General features: G+C 46.6%; 1 protein-coding gene across 4 annotated transcripts in view; it reads right to left on the bottom strand.

Annotated features, from left to right (window-relative positions):
• The window catches only part of LOC122424765 (phosphatidate cytidylyltransferase, mitochondrial), a 53,130-nt gene that overhangs the window by 25,271 nt on the left and 11,534 nt on the right, over positions 1-16,325 (bottom strand). For 3 of the 4 annotated variants that reach the window (XM_043442936.1, XM_043442934.1, XM_043442935.1), the window contains exon 4: positions 7,434-7,584. The exons of the other annotated variant lie outside the window; for it this stretch is intronic. In XM_043442936.1, coding sequence (XP_043298871.1) covers positions 7,434-7,584 — 151 coding nt within the window. The remainder of the gene's footprint in view (positions 1-7,433; positions 7,585-16,325) is intronic. 4 annotated transcript variants of the gene reach the window in all.

Below are 16,325 nucleotides of genomic sequence, written 5' to 3'. Positions count from 1 at the left end.
TACAGTCCCTCCCCTAGTCCCCGGGTGAGCTCTGCAGGACAGGGAGGGGAGGAGCGAGCATCCTGGACCAGAGCGCCCGCGTGCATCCACACTCCGGACCTGAAGCCACAGGGACGAGCTCCCTCCTGCTCTGGGCTTCGGGAGCTTCACACATGTTACAGTATGGAGCAGCAGGACAGCGAGCCCATGAGTTCCCAGGATTAAATGAGTTAATCCACGTAAAGCACTTACAACACTCCCAGACACACGGTAAGTAACCTGGAGACATTAGACATGGTTGGTGACTGAAACCCTCTCAGGAGTGCGGCAGGCTCAGAAATCAGCTAGTGACCGAGTAAAGCAGCGTTCCGAGCGAGGCTTCAGCAGGAGCGCAAGCGGGCCAAGCCTGCGGAAATCTGTGTCCAAATGACTGCGAGAGTCAAGGCCAACACCCACGTCACCCAGGGACACTGCTGGCGCGGGCACAGAGGTGTGACTGTCATGGGAGAAATCGCAGGAGCTCTCAGCCCAGAGGAAACGTCTCTACTGGCTTTTACCAGGATCCAGAAATGGGGATGTTCACTCGCGCTGGAGAGGGCTGGCGCTCACTCCTGATTTTTTTCTCTAAGAATCACTCAGCTGGCGCTTCCTCACTGTTTGTCTTGTTCCTAGAAGTAGCTGAGCCTGCGATCAGACAATCTGGCATCAAAAAGAAACCCATTCTCTCTCTCGCACATGTCAGCGGTTGAAGGTATTTTTCCTTCCTCAAGGACTGTGAAGGGCCAAGTGACTCTACCTGACTTAAGTCCTCTGCTAACTCTGACAGGCATCATTTGTCAACATGCACCAGTTTAGTGGTTAGTATATCAGACGACATAATCCCAGTTTGGCGAACGTGTCCAAGGAAGCCAGTGCCCCCTTTGCCCTCTTCCCTACCAAACAGATTTGGCGGAAGTGAACCATAGTCACGTCGTTAGTAAAACAATGGCAGATGAAGGCGGCCTGAGCACCCGCCAATCACTGAATCACTGGGCGGATCAGGGTGTCTCAGCCTGAGGAAAACCTCTGCAGCCAGAATGATACACGGTAACAGTGATAAATAATGATAGGAGTCATTTTCTGAGCACCAACCATCAGTGAGCTGTGATACTGGGGGCTTTTATACATATTATCTCATGGAAAATCTTTTTAGGAAATAGTTATTTCCACTTTACAAAGGAGAAAACAGGCTCAGAAAGGTTCCAGCACCTCCATGAGGCTGGTGTTCAAACTCAGGTCTGACTGCGCTGTGTTGTGTGTGTATGTGTTAGTCAGTCATGTCCAACTCTTTGTGACCCCAAGGACTGTAGCCTGACAGGCTCCTCTGTCCATGGAATTCTCCAGGCAAGAATACTAGAGTAGATTGCCATTTCCTCCTCCAGGGGATCTTCCCGACCCCAGGATCAAACCCAGGTTTCCCACATTGCAGGCAGATTCTTTACTGTCTGAGCCACCAGGGAAGCCCTCTGTTAATACAAGCCAACATGGATCTAGAATAGTGCAGGCTAACATTTACTGAGCATTTATGATGTGCCAGGCACATACGATTTAATCTAAATGTATGATTTAATTTCATCTGTATAAAAACCTCCTTTAGAGAGAAAGAAACTGAGTCACAAGGAGATAAGAAACTTGCCCAAAGACAGAAAGCTAATTAAGGTTAGAGCTAAGAGGTGAACCCAGGAGTCTGACTGCAGAGCCCCAGCTTGTAAACACTTTAGTAATGCTGCCTTCCATGAAGTAATATGATTAAAAAAGCAAAGTACTAAATAGAATGGGCTTCCTGGGTGGCTCAGTGGTGAAGAATCCACCTGCCAATGCAGGAGTTGTGGGTTTGACCCCCGGGTCAGGAAGATCTCCTGGAGAAGGAAATGGAACCCACTCCAGTATTCTTGCCTGGGAAATCCCATGGACAGAGGAGCCTGGTGGGCCACAGTCCACGGGATCGCAGAAGAGCTGGACACGACTTAGCGACTAAACAGAACAAGCAGCCATTTCCACGTGAGGCTGTCCACGGTCCTGAGGCCCTGCTTGAGCCCTCATCGTGGTTCAGACTGGCTGTGCTCTGTCCATCCACCCACACGCATGCTGAGGGGCCTGCCACGCGCCACGGGGGGTTCTGGAGGCGACCCAACACAGGCCGGGTCCCAACCGTCCTCCCTGCAGGGCCTCTCTGCCTGGTCAGCTCTCCGGTTCTCTTCACGGGTGCTCAGACGCTGGTGCTCAGCTCCCACCCCGGGGGAGGCCGTCTCTGGCTGCACTAAAGTGACGCCTGCCCCCCACCCCGTTCTGTGCTGCCACGTGTCTGCTGGCTGACTTTCCAACCGCAGAGAGAGCCCCACGAGGGCCGCGGCTGTGCCCGCCTCATCCCCAGAGCTTAGATGGCGTCCAGCAGAGGAAACCCTCGTGACCATGTGCTAAGAGAAAAAACATTCTCATTCTCAGTCTTTCTCCCTCCTGCACACTGCTGGCAAAATTATCTTTCCACAACCACAAATCCTGGACCAACCTGCAATGCCTGAAAACTTCTGTGGCTCTTAGCTGTCAAATTCCCATCTGCTCACTTTGTCTTCAACACCCTGCCCAATCCAGGTCTAACCTCTTCCCTGAAACACCAGAGAGGCAGTGAATTTCAGTGGTTAAGAATGAGGGCTAACATGGAACTCCGCTCAATGTTATGGGACAGCCTGGATGTGTGGGGAGTCTGGGGGAGGATGGATACATGCATATGGCTGAGTTGCTCTGCTGTGTACCTGAAACTATTGCAACATGTTAATCAGCCGTGCACTGACACAAAACAAAAAATTTAAAAAAGAGTGTGGGCTAAGACTCCAGCTCTACCACCTACTAATCTACCAGACAACTGGCCTGAGACAGATCTGGGCCTTGGTGTTCTCATCTGTTAAATGGTGTGATAATTTAGCACCCTATCAAAGGGCTGTGTGTGAGGATGAAACGAGTTATTGGATCAAAAGTCCCGAGAGTCATTCCTGACATACGACAAAGAATGCGACCTTCTCCTGCCACCAGCATGGACCTCCATCACATCTGTCTGTTGCTCCCTCCCCGAACGGGACGTGCACTTACACACGCCTACCTTTTCCACACGGGCTGCTCTTAAGTCTGCCACTGACTCACTGTGACTGCGTGTTTATGAATGTGAAGCTCCTCAGAGCAGACACTGCATCCTTAATTCATTATAAGGTATGGGACGGTGATTCACTTGATAAATGTTAAACCAGGGATCATTACCTAAAACGAGTCATTTTATAGTCTGTACTTTCACGAGAATGTGGAAGGTGGCCCTTTAAAGTCCATTCCGTTTCCTTTCCTGTTTACTTAAATGCTGAGCTCTAAGAATAACTGAAGGATTAGAAGGCTTTCTCCTCCCCAGTTCTGTAGGCTCCCATCTTCCACCCACTCCTTTCTCACCATCACTTATGACAATAATACCATAAATACTGACCCTGGGGCAGTTAAAGTGATCCTCAAATACTACACAGAATACAGGGATTATTATTATTATTATTGCTAGTAATACTGACGGATCTTGCCTCCATCAGCAATTACTGGCAAGAACTTGTCCAATGACACGGATACCACTGTTTTCTCCACGTCCCCCAGACTCCGCCAGGGAGAAGCGGGACTTCGCAGGTTAGGGAAGACATATCAACTCTCTCAACTGAAAATAGGTGTAAAATAGATGTCCAAGTTGTAAATAAAAATGAGGTTGGTGGGTAATTTGAAATCTGGAATATTCTAAGGGCTTGGGAGGTTTGGGTGGTTTCCAGAAGGGATTAGAATCTGATCAATTCAAGGATACTGGGTTCTCAGAAGCCTATGAAAGGCAGGTAGAAAAGCTGGTCTTTCAACACATCACCTGGGGCAAGTCTCACATCTACAGAAGACACCTGCCTGCAGGGTCTAGATCCTTCCCATCCGCACCATCCCAGTCTAGTTCCATCATATCACGGGCTAGTTAACCATTAATTACACTGTGTCCTGGCTTACCAACAACCATCATATATTATGCTGTTTCAATGGGAAAATATATTCCCAATCTAAACAACTGACTTACAGAAGACTTTGGAAAAGGTCTTATTCACAAGATAGGGGTCACACAGAGTGGGAATCAGCCCCCTCTGGGGAGGATTTGTAAAGCACTGTGTCCTAAGTGTTGCAGGAAAAAGAAGCCAACCTCTTTGAAATGAGTAATGTAGGCTACTTGGCCAGAGTCACAGACCCTAGGCTGATTAAGCAATGACAGATATAACTGCAAGAAAACAGGACGAGGCGAGATGAGGTATGGGAGTGACCAGAGGCCGAGGGGCTGGGGTCAGACACAGCAAGCTGTGAGACCAGGCTCCGGGGAGCAACCCACTCGTCGGTCGTTTCTTCCCCAGCAGCCCCAGGCCGGCTTGTAGACACCGTTCCCTGCCTCAGAGGGCCTTCGTGAACCACCCCCTGAGAAACAGCCCACCCTCAACCTGAAGCATTTTCTTCTCCTCACGGCACCCACCACTGTCTGAAACCGCCCACTGCTGCTTCACTGTCTGTCTCTCCCTGAAAGAACATGACCTCCACGAGGAGTTTCATTTGTATCTCGCTTGTGAGCGGGTGCCCGGCCTAGTGCAGTGTGTGGCCAAGGGAGACACAGGACACACACACGTTTGCTGAACGGACAGGGCTGCACTAAGAGGATTCTGTGACGGAATAAAGGAGTAATGCTCCATCCACCTACCCACGCATCCACCCACCTACCTACTCACTGACCTACTGATTATGGAACAGCATCGCTATACAGCAGCTCCTAAGGAACATTCTAAAAGAAGCGGAACAGAGGATGATACTGCTGTGAGTCAGCAAGTGTTTACTGAACAACAGGAGAAACCAGGAGCATGTGACATGGTCCTTTCAGGAGGCGGAACAAAAATCAGCTCAAGATAGAGAGCAGCTTGAATGCTTACTTAAAGTCTGTAAGTAAATGTCTTCAGTCAATGTTTGGAATTTACAGACTCCTAGTGTCATGAAATTAAAAGAGTCTGCTCCTTGGAACGAAAGCTATGATGAACCTAGACAGCACATTAAAAAGCAGAGACATCATTTTGCAAACGAAGGTCTGTATAGTCAAAGCTGTGGTTTTTCCAGTAGTCATGTATGGATGTGAGAGTTGGACCATAAAGAAACCTGAGCACTTAAGAATTGATGCTTTCGAACTGTGGTGTTGGAGAAGACTCTTGAGAGTCCCTTGGACTGCAACGAGATCAAACCAGTCAATCCTAAAGGAAATCAGTCCTGAATATTCACTGGATGGACTGATGCTAAAGCTGAAATTCCAATACTTTGGCCACTTGATGAGAAGAGCTGACTTACTGGAAAAGACCCTGATGCTGGGAAAGACTGAAGGCAGAAGGGGGCAACAAAAGGATGAGATGGTTGGATGGCATCACCGACTCAATGGACATGAGTCTGAGCAAGCTCCGGGAGATGGGGAAGGACAGAGGAGCCTGGCGTGCTGCAGTCCCTGGGGCCACAGAGTCGGACACGACCGAGCAACTGAACAGCAACAGCAACCTGGCGTCCGCCTGACACTAAGCAGACGCTGACGCCGCGGTCAGAGCAGAGGACGCTCTGCATCTTCTCCCACAAAGTCAACCAGAGGTTCAGGTCCACCTTTCCTCACAGGGGAGCGGGGTGGGGGAGGTACCCAGACAGAGGCCCCGTCCCCACACGTGCCTCCTGGATGCAGCCCCACCATGCTGGCCCCTTGGCCTTTGCTGACAGGCAGGGAGGCTGCCGTGAGATGCTGGAAGCAACCAAGACCAAGGCGACTTCACCTGCCTTCTCACCCATGCTGCCATGACAGCTGGGCTCACAGCACACACATTGTGGGAACAAGACTGAAGAGCGAGATCCTTCGTGTCTCTGTGAGCGCAGCGTCTCCATGCAGTCTTATCTGTGCAGGGATTCAGAGGATGAGTCAGCTGCTTCTGCAGCATTTGAGCATAGAGTTCTCTGACTCATACTTAAAAGCTGGGAAAGAGGGATATTTAAGATAGTGGTTTTCAAACTATGGTTTAAAAGACAGACTACTTTTCTGAAAATGGAGTTATACACAAATCCTTAACACGTTAAACAGATCTCTGGGGGACTCTTGGGCTGAGGCTACGGGGAGGGGCCGGGCTCTGCCCTCTCGGCCTCCCCCTCCCCGATACCTCTGAGGAGCACAGCTGGCTTAAGGGGAAAGGAAGTTAGTATTTAGATAAATCAATAGATGAATGGAGGAGGAGGGAGAAAGGTTTCCTTAATACGAGGAAAGGTGGAGTGGCCAAGTCACCACTTTGCACCCATCACAGTAAAGACTATTCCAGCAAGAATCGCCAGTGGAAACTCACCCTTGGAGGGAAAGTTTGGTAAGAAGCAGGACACTGGCCTGATATTCAGATGTCTCCCCCCTAGTTTGTTTAGATGGGAGAAAACACTGCTTATCAGGGCACCAACATCACTGGTCTGCAGACTGCAAATATGTGAGTGTCATACGAGACAAAGAAAGGCTGAGGAAACGTTACAAATTAAAAGATAAAAGAGATGGCATCTAAATACATTATGTAATCCCTGACAGGATCATGTACTTGAGGGTAAAATATTAGAAAGGAGATTATTGGGACAACCGGCAACATTAGAAATGAAAATCACCAGTTTGATAGAAGTGATGTATCGCTGTTATTTGGTGCCTGCACTGTGGTTCTGTGAGAGGATGCCCTCTTCTCAGGAAACACGTCCTGAAGCAATGGGCCTAAACGGGACGTGACACGTGTGCCCTGCTCCCCAACAGCTCAGAAGAACATACATCATACGGTGTATTTACACGCAGAGAGGGAACAGTGGTTCTCAAAGTGGGCTCCCTGGAGGAGCATCAGCATCACCAGGAACGGGAGAGAAACACAGACGTTGGGGACCCGCCCCAGACCTCCCAAATCGGCGGTCTTGTCTGTTCTGACAGGCTCTCCAGGGGGTCTGCTGCCAACTTCTGAACATCACTGATACAGACAGAATGATAAAAGAAGTGTGGTGAGATGTTTCTGGGGACAGGGCATATATGGTAGCTTCCTGGATGATTACTGAAACTTACCTGTACTCTGAAACTGTTTCAAAATAAAAATGAACAATAACAACAACAGAGGGGTTACCCTATGTAGAGATGTGAAAAGGAAGAGACCCTGGGGAAGGAGGCAGATCGCTGGGTTCCTGCAGAGACCCTGACAGAGGTGCTGGGACCGGAACCTCAGTTGCCAGCGAGGGGCGGGGGTCGGGCCTGCCGGGTCTCCCCGCAGCGAGGGGCGGGGGTCGGGCCTGCTCCGTCTCCCAGCAGCGAATCTCCTTCCGGCAGGAAGCGCAGCATGAAGCCCACTAACCTGAGTAGGAGAGCCCGGCGATCTCTGTAAACAGGTCTTCCTCAGAAAAGCTTTCCGGGAGCATGAGGAAAGCCGCGGTCACAGCGCTCTGCAGGTTTTGATCCAGGGCTGAGCGCAGAGCCATATCCTCCTTCATCGCCACGATCTTCACCTGGAAAAGCAGGACGTTCAGGGGAAGACGTCCTGAAGTGGAGCAGGGCCCAACCTGGGTGTTACTACGCGCACCCTCAGCCCTGAAGATGCTGCAGCATTAGGCAGGTTGACATGAAATAGTTACTAATCTAATAAGCAACTCTGGAGTCTCCTGTTTTAAGCCCAAACCAGACAACTCATGACATAGGAAAGAAAACAAAATAAACATTTTTCTTAAGTGAGGAAACTCCACATGAATTTTGAGAAAGTTAGTACAAAATGGAATAAATGACCTTTGAGAAATTGAGAACTTTATTTTTTAATCTCTTTGTTCTTCACTTAATTTTATGGTGGACAAAGGCATTTTACTTCTTTATTCAGAACTCATCTCTGTTCTTATCTAACCTGGGCAGGCCATGCTCCATTTTGAACTGATTTTGAACCCGACTAAGGAAGAAGAAGGGAAACCTAGCTGGTAGGAGCTACCATCTTTGACGCCCCCTCCCATCAAGATACAAACTGCTCCGGTGTGTTTGGCTGGTTGTACAGACTGCACTGCAGTCAACAGGATGAGCCCAAGTCCCATCTCTGTCTCTTACTACCTCTGTGACGGGGTTAATAACTGAACCAGGCTTCTGAGGCTGCTGGGAAGATTAAGTGAGAGCCCACATCCGAACCCACAGCTGAAGGCAGCTTCCCCGTGTGTCTCCTGGTGCACAGTGCACGTGTTTCTCTGAGCCGGGATTCTTCCCTTCAGTGAGATCAGAGTCTCCTGCGGGCTTGTTAAAACACCCAGTATCGGGCCCATCCCCAGAGATTCTGGCTCAGCAGGCCTGGGTACATTTCTGCCAGGCTCCCAGGTAACGCTGACGCCGCTCCAGGGACCGCGCGGGAGCCCCACTGCCCTGAGGCGCGCGCTCGGAGCCCGAACGGCCAAGGTGCTCTCTGTGCGGCTGTGGCAGTGTGCGCTCCCGACACGACTGTGGACCATCGTGCTGCTTCTGACGGATTTTCTAAACAAGCGGTGAGTCTAGAACTCCCTACTGAGGACACTCATGTATCTGAAATGCAGCCACTGTCTCTAAACCACTTAGTGCTGTAACCAAACTCTTCTCCTGTTCCAGAAAGTAGGGTTTAAACTGCCTTTTATTTATCAAACAAGGATAATTTCTGGCAAAATTCAGAAGACACATAAAAGACACATACAGTATGAGAAACTCCAAATTAAAACTGTTTTAGATAGCAAGGAAAGACAGGGGTGATGTACATCCCAGAGTATAGTTTCTTCTCTGTTTTTTCATTAGTTGTGAAAAGCAGTATCAGAAAACAACCATTTTATAAATCAGGCTTAAGAACCTGAGTGAAGAAAGATTGAAGGTAGGAGGAGAAAAGGACAACAGAGGATGAGATGGTTGGATGGCATCACTGACCGACTCGATGGACGTGAGTTTGAGCAAGCTCCAGGAGTCAGTGATGGACAGGGAAGCCTGGCATGCTGCAGTCCATGGGATGCAAAGAATCGGACACAACTGAGCAACTGAACTGAAGAACCTGAATTCTACCTTTTACCTTTTGTCCCTTTTTAAAATGGAATATTTACAACATACAAAGTTTCATATGGTATGTAAGCTACTTAATTCCATACTGTCTCCTCCTTCCTCATAATTACAAGGACTTAATGGCCCTGAATTAAGCCTTGGAGCACTTGGGTGAGTTTGGAATTACTGCAAACATCTGCAGAAATCAAAGCAAGGAGCAGCCCAGGAGCATGGCCTGCCCAAGGTTGCATAATAAGCTGATGGCAAAGACCAGGGTAACACCCTTGTCCTTGGCCGAGCCAGCTCTGAATATTCAGACGTACCCTCACGCATTCTGTCCTGCTTAACTTTCAATCTTGGGAGATGATTAAGGCAAAACTGAAGGCCCTACAATAACCCCTCTGTCTGGTCCCTGAATAACTTTCCCAAGCCTTACACTCCACATGGAATCGAGGATCTAGGAGGGCAGCCTCCTCACCTCACTAATGGGGAGACTGGGACCCAGAGGGTTAAAAGAGCTCCCCTCGAGGAGCAGGCAGCACCCTAGACCAGGACCTGTCCAGAGAGCCTGTGAAGCCTCTTTATTATTTCCTATTCTTCATCCTCATTCACCACATCCTGCTCAATAATTCTTCACCCTCTTTTTTTTTTTTTTTGCAGGGGGGTGGGGAGGTGAACTTTCACAGAAACTCAATGAAAATAGAAGCTATTTTGAGATACTAACAAATAAAAGGTGCAAAAGAAAGAGTAAGTTTGGGGAAATTTTTCCTATTCAATGAAAAATACTCCTGTTCTCTAAGAAAGTTTCTACTTAGGTGTTTGCTACTTAAGGTTCAGTTCAGTCGCTCAGTCGTGTACGACTCTTTGCGACCCCAGGAATCGCAGCACGCCAGGCCTCCCTGTCCATCACCAACTCCCAGAGTCCACTCAAACCCATGTCCATCGAGTCGGTGATACCATCCAACCATCTCATTCTCTGTTGCCCCGTTCTCCTCCTGCCCCCAATCCATCCCAGCATCAGGGTCTTTTCCAATGAGTCAACTCTTCGCATGAGGTGGCCAAAGTACTGGAGTTTCAGCTTTAGCATCAGTCCTTCCAGTGAACACCCAGGACTTATCTCCTTTAGGATGGACTGGTTGGATCTCCTCGCAGTCCAAGGGACTCTCAAGAGTCTTCTCCAACACCATAGTTCAAAAGCATCAATTTTTCGACACTCAGCTTTCTTCACAGTCCAACTCTCACATCCACACAAGACCACTGGAAAAACTATAGCCTTGACCAGACAGACCTTTGTTGGCAAAGTAATGTCTCTGCTTTAAGAGAATGAAAATAAAAACATCCTAACTCAAAGGAAAAACGTGAGTTCAGGAGACTCTGCTCATCTGGTTCCCCAGAGGAAGGTGAACCAGGAACTTGTCTTGGCAGCACTGTTCCTTGCCATTCAGAGTGAAAAGCCAGGGAACTCTTGGGACACTGCCAGAGAGGCCCCGGAAGAAAAGGGAAGTCCTCAGATTTGTGAATAGCTGTCTGTATCTTACTGGGAATGCCCCGACCTGAACCACAGATCGAGCATCAGCACGACTGCCAAGGGGAATATCCTCATTGGAGAGAGAGAGGAAGGCCTAACACTCGAAGGGACTTTCAAAAGCCCAACTGGAGAGATTTGTGGGTACCTTTCAAGACAGAAAAAAGGACAAAGTCACGCATGGTCTCCTCTATAAGAGTCACATGGAGACAGAGCTTGAATTGCAAAGAGTGAAGTTATAGTCACAAAGGACACAGCCCTCCCTCCTGTTCAAACACTCGACCATTAACCCAGTGACACTTCCCATAGCAGCTTTCCAAATGAACAGAAAGGCCGATTTTTCTAAATGGACTCGCTTGAGGACCAAAAAGAAACAGTGGACATTTGAGCTGGATTCAAAAAAAACCTTATTATCTACCTACTGGACTGTAGGTGCTTGAGACTAGAAATGTGGTTGTCTTTTTTTTAAATTCTTCTGGCATACACAGAGAAAAAACTTAAGTCTTTTGAATAAGTAAATGAATGGCTCAATCTTTCATTTCAAAGGCTACAGGCCCAAAGATTTGCTCTCAGCCAGGCAGAGCCAAGACTAGTGAGCCAGGCCTTCCAAGTCTCATTCAGGGACCTTTTCTACCACTGGGGGAGGTTTTCTACTACAAAAAAGTCAGTGAGTGAAGTTACAATATGGTGACGCCTGCAAACTGTGACTATACTAAAAAACCACTGAGTCATACACTTTTTTAAAGGGTTGAAGTGTGTGTGATTATATCTCAATAAATCTATTATAAAAAAAAGCTATGACTAGCGAATAAAAGAAAAAAAATATTGAAATGAATACATTAAATTAAAATTCTCTTAACAAGGTGGCAAAATATCATTGTTTGTCCATGTGAATGCTTTAACTATTTAAGCCAAATTATCCATACACTAAAAAAAACATGAAATACAAAAATTGAACTTACATTAAATAAATTAGAGGAATAAATACTAATATAACTTTAGACTTCTTGGACCTGAAGACTGGCCACAATGAGATTCTATTAAATACTTTACATGGAAAATGGCTTGGTTGACAACGCAAACTTACAGTTGCACTAGAAGTAAAACCGGGTTGTCTCCTCAATGATGAGGTAAGGTAACCGTAAAGTATAATAGAAATCCAAGTTGTACTCAATTTTTTCCAGAAATGTCCATCTTTTTAAGGAATGTACTCCTCTATATTCTTTCCTATTTTCTTAATAATAAACTTTATTTTTTTTTAAACTTTATCTTTTAAGGTAGGTTTAGGTTCACAGCAAAGCCAAATGAGAAGCACAGAGAGTTCCCATATGCCCTCTGCGTATTCCTTTTAAAGACTCAAACTGCTAGTGATTGAGAAATCCTATTCCATTTGTAACATGGAGAATAATTTTAGAGCTTCAGACAACATAATTTAATGTAATTCCTTTTAAGACACATAAAAACAAAAAGTCCACACTCATTCTCACAATTCTTTCTTAAGATATTCACTCATTATTTTCATCCAAAGGCTTCCAACTCTATCAGGTTTGTTCCTTTGGTTAATATTTGCTGCCACCTAGAGGTACTCTTGTCTGGAAAATCCCAGGCTGTGGTCCATGGGGTTGCTAAGAGTCAGACATGACTGAGCAACTTCACTTTCACGCATTGGAGAAGGAAATGGCAACCCACTCCAGTGTTCTTGCCTGGAGAATCCCAGGGACGGGGGAGCCTAATGGGCTGCCGTTTATGGGGTCGCATAGAGTCGGACACGACTGAAATGACTTAGCAGCAGCAGCAGAGGTAAAAAACAAACAAACAAACTGTATTTGGCTCAGATGGCAACAAAGCCACCTGCAAGAGTCCCAGGTTTGATCCCTGGGCTGGGAAGATCTCCTGGAGATGGGAATGACTATCCACTCCAGTATTCTTGCCAGGATAATTCCATGAACAGAGGAGTCCGGCGGGCTACTGATCATGGGGTTGCAAAGAGTTGGACACGACTGAGCAACTAACACTTTCAGGGGTAAAAATAGTTTAAAGATAGTTATCCTAAGAATTCTCCAGTTAACAGTGATCTACTTCTGCAGAAAAGAGAAATTGGAGACAGGTGTAGGTAGAAGAGTTGAATTATCCATTTACGATTTTTAATTTCATGTGATACGTTCAAAACCTCAACTGGTTCTTAAGATAGCTTAATTTTCTTGTGCTAGAAGCTTCTTTCCTGATGCTGGGAAGATTGAAGGCAGGAGGAGAAGGGGACAACAGAGGATGAGATGGTTGGATGGCATCATCAACTCAATGGACATGAGTTTGAGCAAACTCCGGGAGTTGGTAATGGACAGGGAAGTCTGGCGTGCTGCAGTCCATGGGGTTGCAAAGAATCGGACACGGCTGAGCAACTGAACTCAACTGAGAAGCTTCTTAATAAGCCTGTGCACATGTGCTAAGTCACTTCAGTCACATCCGACTCTTTGCAACCCAGGCTCCTCTGCCCATGGTATTCTCCAGGCAAGAATACTGGAGTGAGTCACCATGCCCTCCTCCAGGGGATGTTCCCAACACGGGGTTCAAATCCGAGTCTCTTATGTCTCCTGCATTGGCAGGCGGGCTCTTTACCACTAGCGCCACCTGGAAAGCCCACTAAGCCTGAGGGACTGTCATTGTTATCAATAACATTGTCTTCTCCAAGTAAGCTGAGAAATGCAGTTTTAAATGAACTAAGTGTATCTGAGTGTTGCTTGGAACTGATGTTTTTGTCAGGATACTTGACATTTAGATGAAATCTGAGGTCATTTCCAGTGTTTACATTCTGAGATTTCATGGCACATATATTTTCTGCAGTCTATTTGTACAAGCTGGATTTAGAAAAGGCAGAGGAACCAGAGATCAAGTTGCCAACATCTGTTGGATCATACAAAAAGCAAGGGAATTCCAAAAAAATATCCACTTCTGCTTCACTGACTATGCTAAAGCCTTCAACTGTGTGGATCACAACAAATTGTGGAAAGTTCTTAAAGTGATGGGAATACCAGACCACCTTACCATCTCCTGAGAAACCTGTATGCAGGACAAGAAGCAACAGTTAGAACTGGACATGGAACAACGGACTGGTTCCAAATAGGGAAAGAAGTACTTCAACGCTATATATTGTCACCCTGCTCATTTAACTTATATGCAGAGTACATCATGTGAAATGCTGGGCTGGATGAATCATAGCTGGAATTAAGATTTTGGGGAGAAATATCACTAACCTCAGATATGCAGATGATACCACTTTAATGGCAGAAAGTGAAGAGTAACTAAAGAGTCTCTTGATTGGGGTGAAAGAGGAGAGTGATAAAAACTGGCTTAAAATTCAACATTCAAAAAACTAAGATCACAGCATCCAGTCCCATCACTTCATGGCAAATAGATGAGGAAAAAGTAGAAACAGTAACAGATTTTATTTTCTTGGGCTCCAAAATCACTGCAGATGGTGACTGCAGCCATGAAATTGAGATGCTCCTTGGAAGAAAAGCTAAGACAAACCTAGACAGCATATTAAAAAGCAGAGATGTTACCTTGCTGACAAAGGTCCGTCCAGTCAAAGCTATGGGTTTTCCCAGTAGTCATGTGTGGATGTGAGAGTTGAATCATAAAGCAGGCTGAGCACTGAAGAATTGATGCTTTTGAACTGTGGTGTTGTAGAAGACTCTTGAGAGACACTTGGGCTGCAAGGAGATCAAACCAGTCACTCCTAAAGGAAATCAACCCTGAATATTCACTGGAAGGACTGAGGCTGAAGCTGCAGCTCCAATACTTTGGCCACCTGATATGAAGAGCCAACTCATTGGAAAAGACCCTGATGATGGGAAAGATTGAGGGCAGGAAGAGAAGGGGATGACAGAGGACAAGATGGTCACATGGCATCATCGACTCAATAGACACGAGTTTGAGCAAACTCTGAAAGATAGTGAAGGACAGGGAAGCCTGGCATGCCACAGTTCATGAGGTTGCAAAGAGTTGGACATGACTTAGTGACTGAACAATAACAACAAAACCAAGCTGTGCTGGGTAGACTGTTTTTAAAAAAAAACAAACAAAACTTGAAACATTGCAAGAACAAAACATAGTACAGAGAATACATTTTCACATTCAACGCCTCATTTTACCTCAAAATGACTGAGACAGGTAAAGACACAAAGAAGGGAAAGATGGCTTCCTGAACGTCTGCTAGGTGCCAGGCACCTTAGATCCAGGCATTTCTCAAATGCCTTTTGAGGACAGCGTCATCACTCTCAGCTACAGGTGAGTGAGTCCCAAGGCCCAGGCAGATTCAGTCCCTGGTGCCAGTTTACACGGCTGGGGGTGTCAGAGCTGAACTCAAACCCTAGAACTGCCTGACTTGAAAACACCTGTGTTCTTTCCAGTATTAGCATCCTGCTTCCACTTTTCACCACTTTTGTGAAGAGGGCAGGGCAAGGATTGCTATTCCCATTCTACATGGCACTAGTGGTCATCAGCCTGCCAATGCAGGAGACGCAAGAGACTGGGGTTCAATCTCTGGGTCGGGAAGATACCCTGGAGAAGCAAATGGCGACCCGCTTCTGTATTCTTGCCTGGGAAAATCCATGGACAGAAGAGCCCGGTGGGGTATGGTCTCTGGGGTTGGACACAACTGAGCACAGAGAAGTATACAACAAGCTGCCTAACATCACATAGACAGTTAATAAGTAGCAGGAATGAGTAAGACCCAAGGATTCTAATTCGACATTCATTAATCTTCCTATCAAGCTACATATTTTATGTATTTAAAAAGAAATTTGGAAAGAAAAGGAATATTTACAAATATACAATTACATTTATTTCCTCAATTATGAGGAGGGCATGGTAACCCATTCCAGTATTCTTGCCTGGAGAATCCCACGGAGAGAGAAGCCTGGTAGGCTACAGTCCACAGGGTCACACAGAGTTGGACATGACTGAAGCAACTTAGCAGGAACACAAGCATTGTTTCTGGACTTAAAAGTTTTTACTTAAGTAAAACCATATACAGTAAAGCAGAGTAATCTATCCAGCACAGCTTGGCAGATTGTTACATATGGATGTACCCACGCTTTTTGGCTAAGATCAGGTATAGTATGGGGGATTCCCAGATGGCACAGTGGTAAAGAATCCACCTCCTGATGGACACAGGTTCAATCCCTGGGCTGGAAAGATCCCCAGGAGCAGGAAATGGCAACCCACTCCAGTATTCTTGCCTGAAAAATTCCATGGACAGGGGAGCCTGCTAGGCTACAGTCCACGGGGTCGCACAGAGTTGGACGTGACCGAGCAACTGAGTGCAGAACCCTGTATCCATGTAACTGTCGCCCTGATCAAATGTTTCTGCATGTTTTAATGAGCTACACTGTTAAATTTTAAGCCTAAATGCAAGGAAAGAGAATCTGGTCCTCCCACACATATCAGTAGAGATTTTATCACACAACCAAGTGAGCTCAGACTGTATAAAACTCTCTAAACTCTTGCCAAAGCTGACAAAGAATGAGCAGCACAGTCACCCATGAGAGGTGTCTGAGAACACTCTGTGAGCCCTCTTTGGGGCTGAAGACCCTCTGACAGTTCGAGAAAAATTAATCCTTGTTGGGAGATTAGCAATTGTGACAACTTCGTCTAGATCTTAAACTATGAAGATGTCCTTCTCAGATACAGACTCCA

This window comes from Cervus canadensis, chromosome 22 (assembly GCF_019320065.1).
Source record: "Cervus canadensis isolate Bull #8, Minnesota chromosome 22, ASM1932006v1, whole genome shotgun sequence".
NCBI lineage: Eukaryota > Metazoa > Chordata > Mammalia > Artiodactyla > Cervidae > Cervus > Cervus canadensis.
This window is presented reverse-complemented; position numbering and strand designations above follow the sequence as displayed.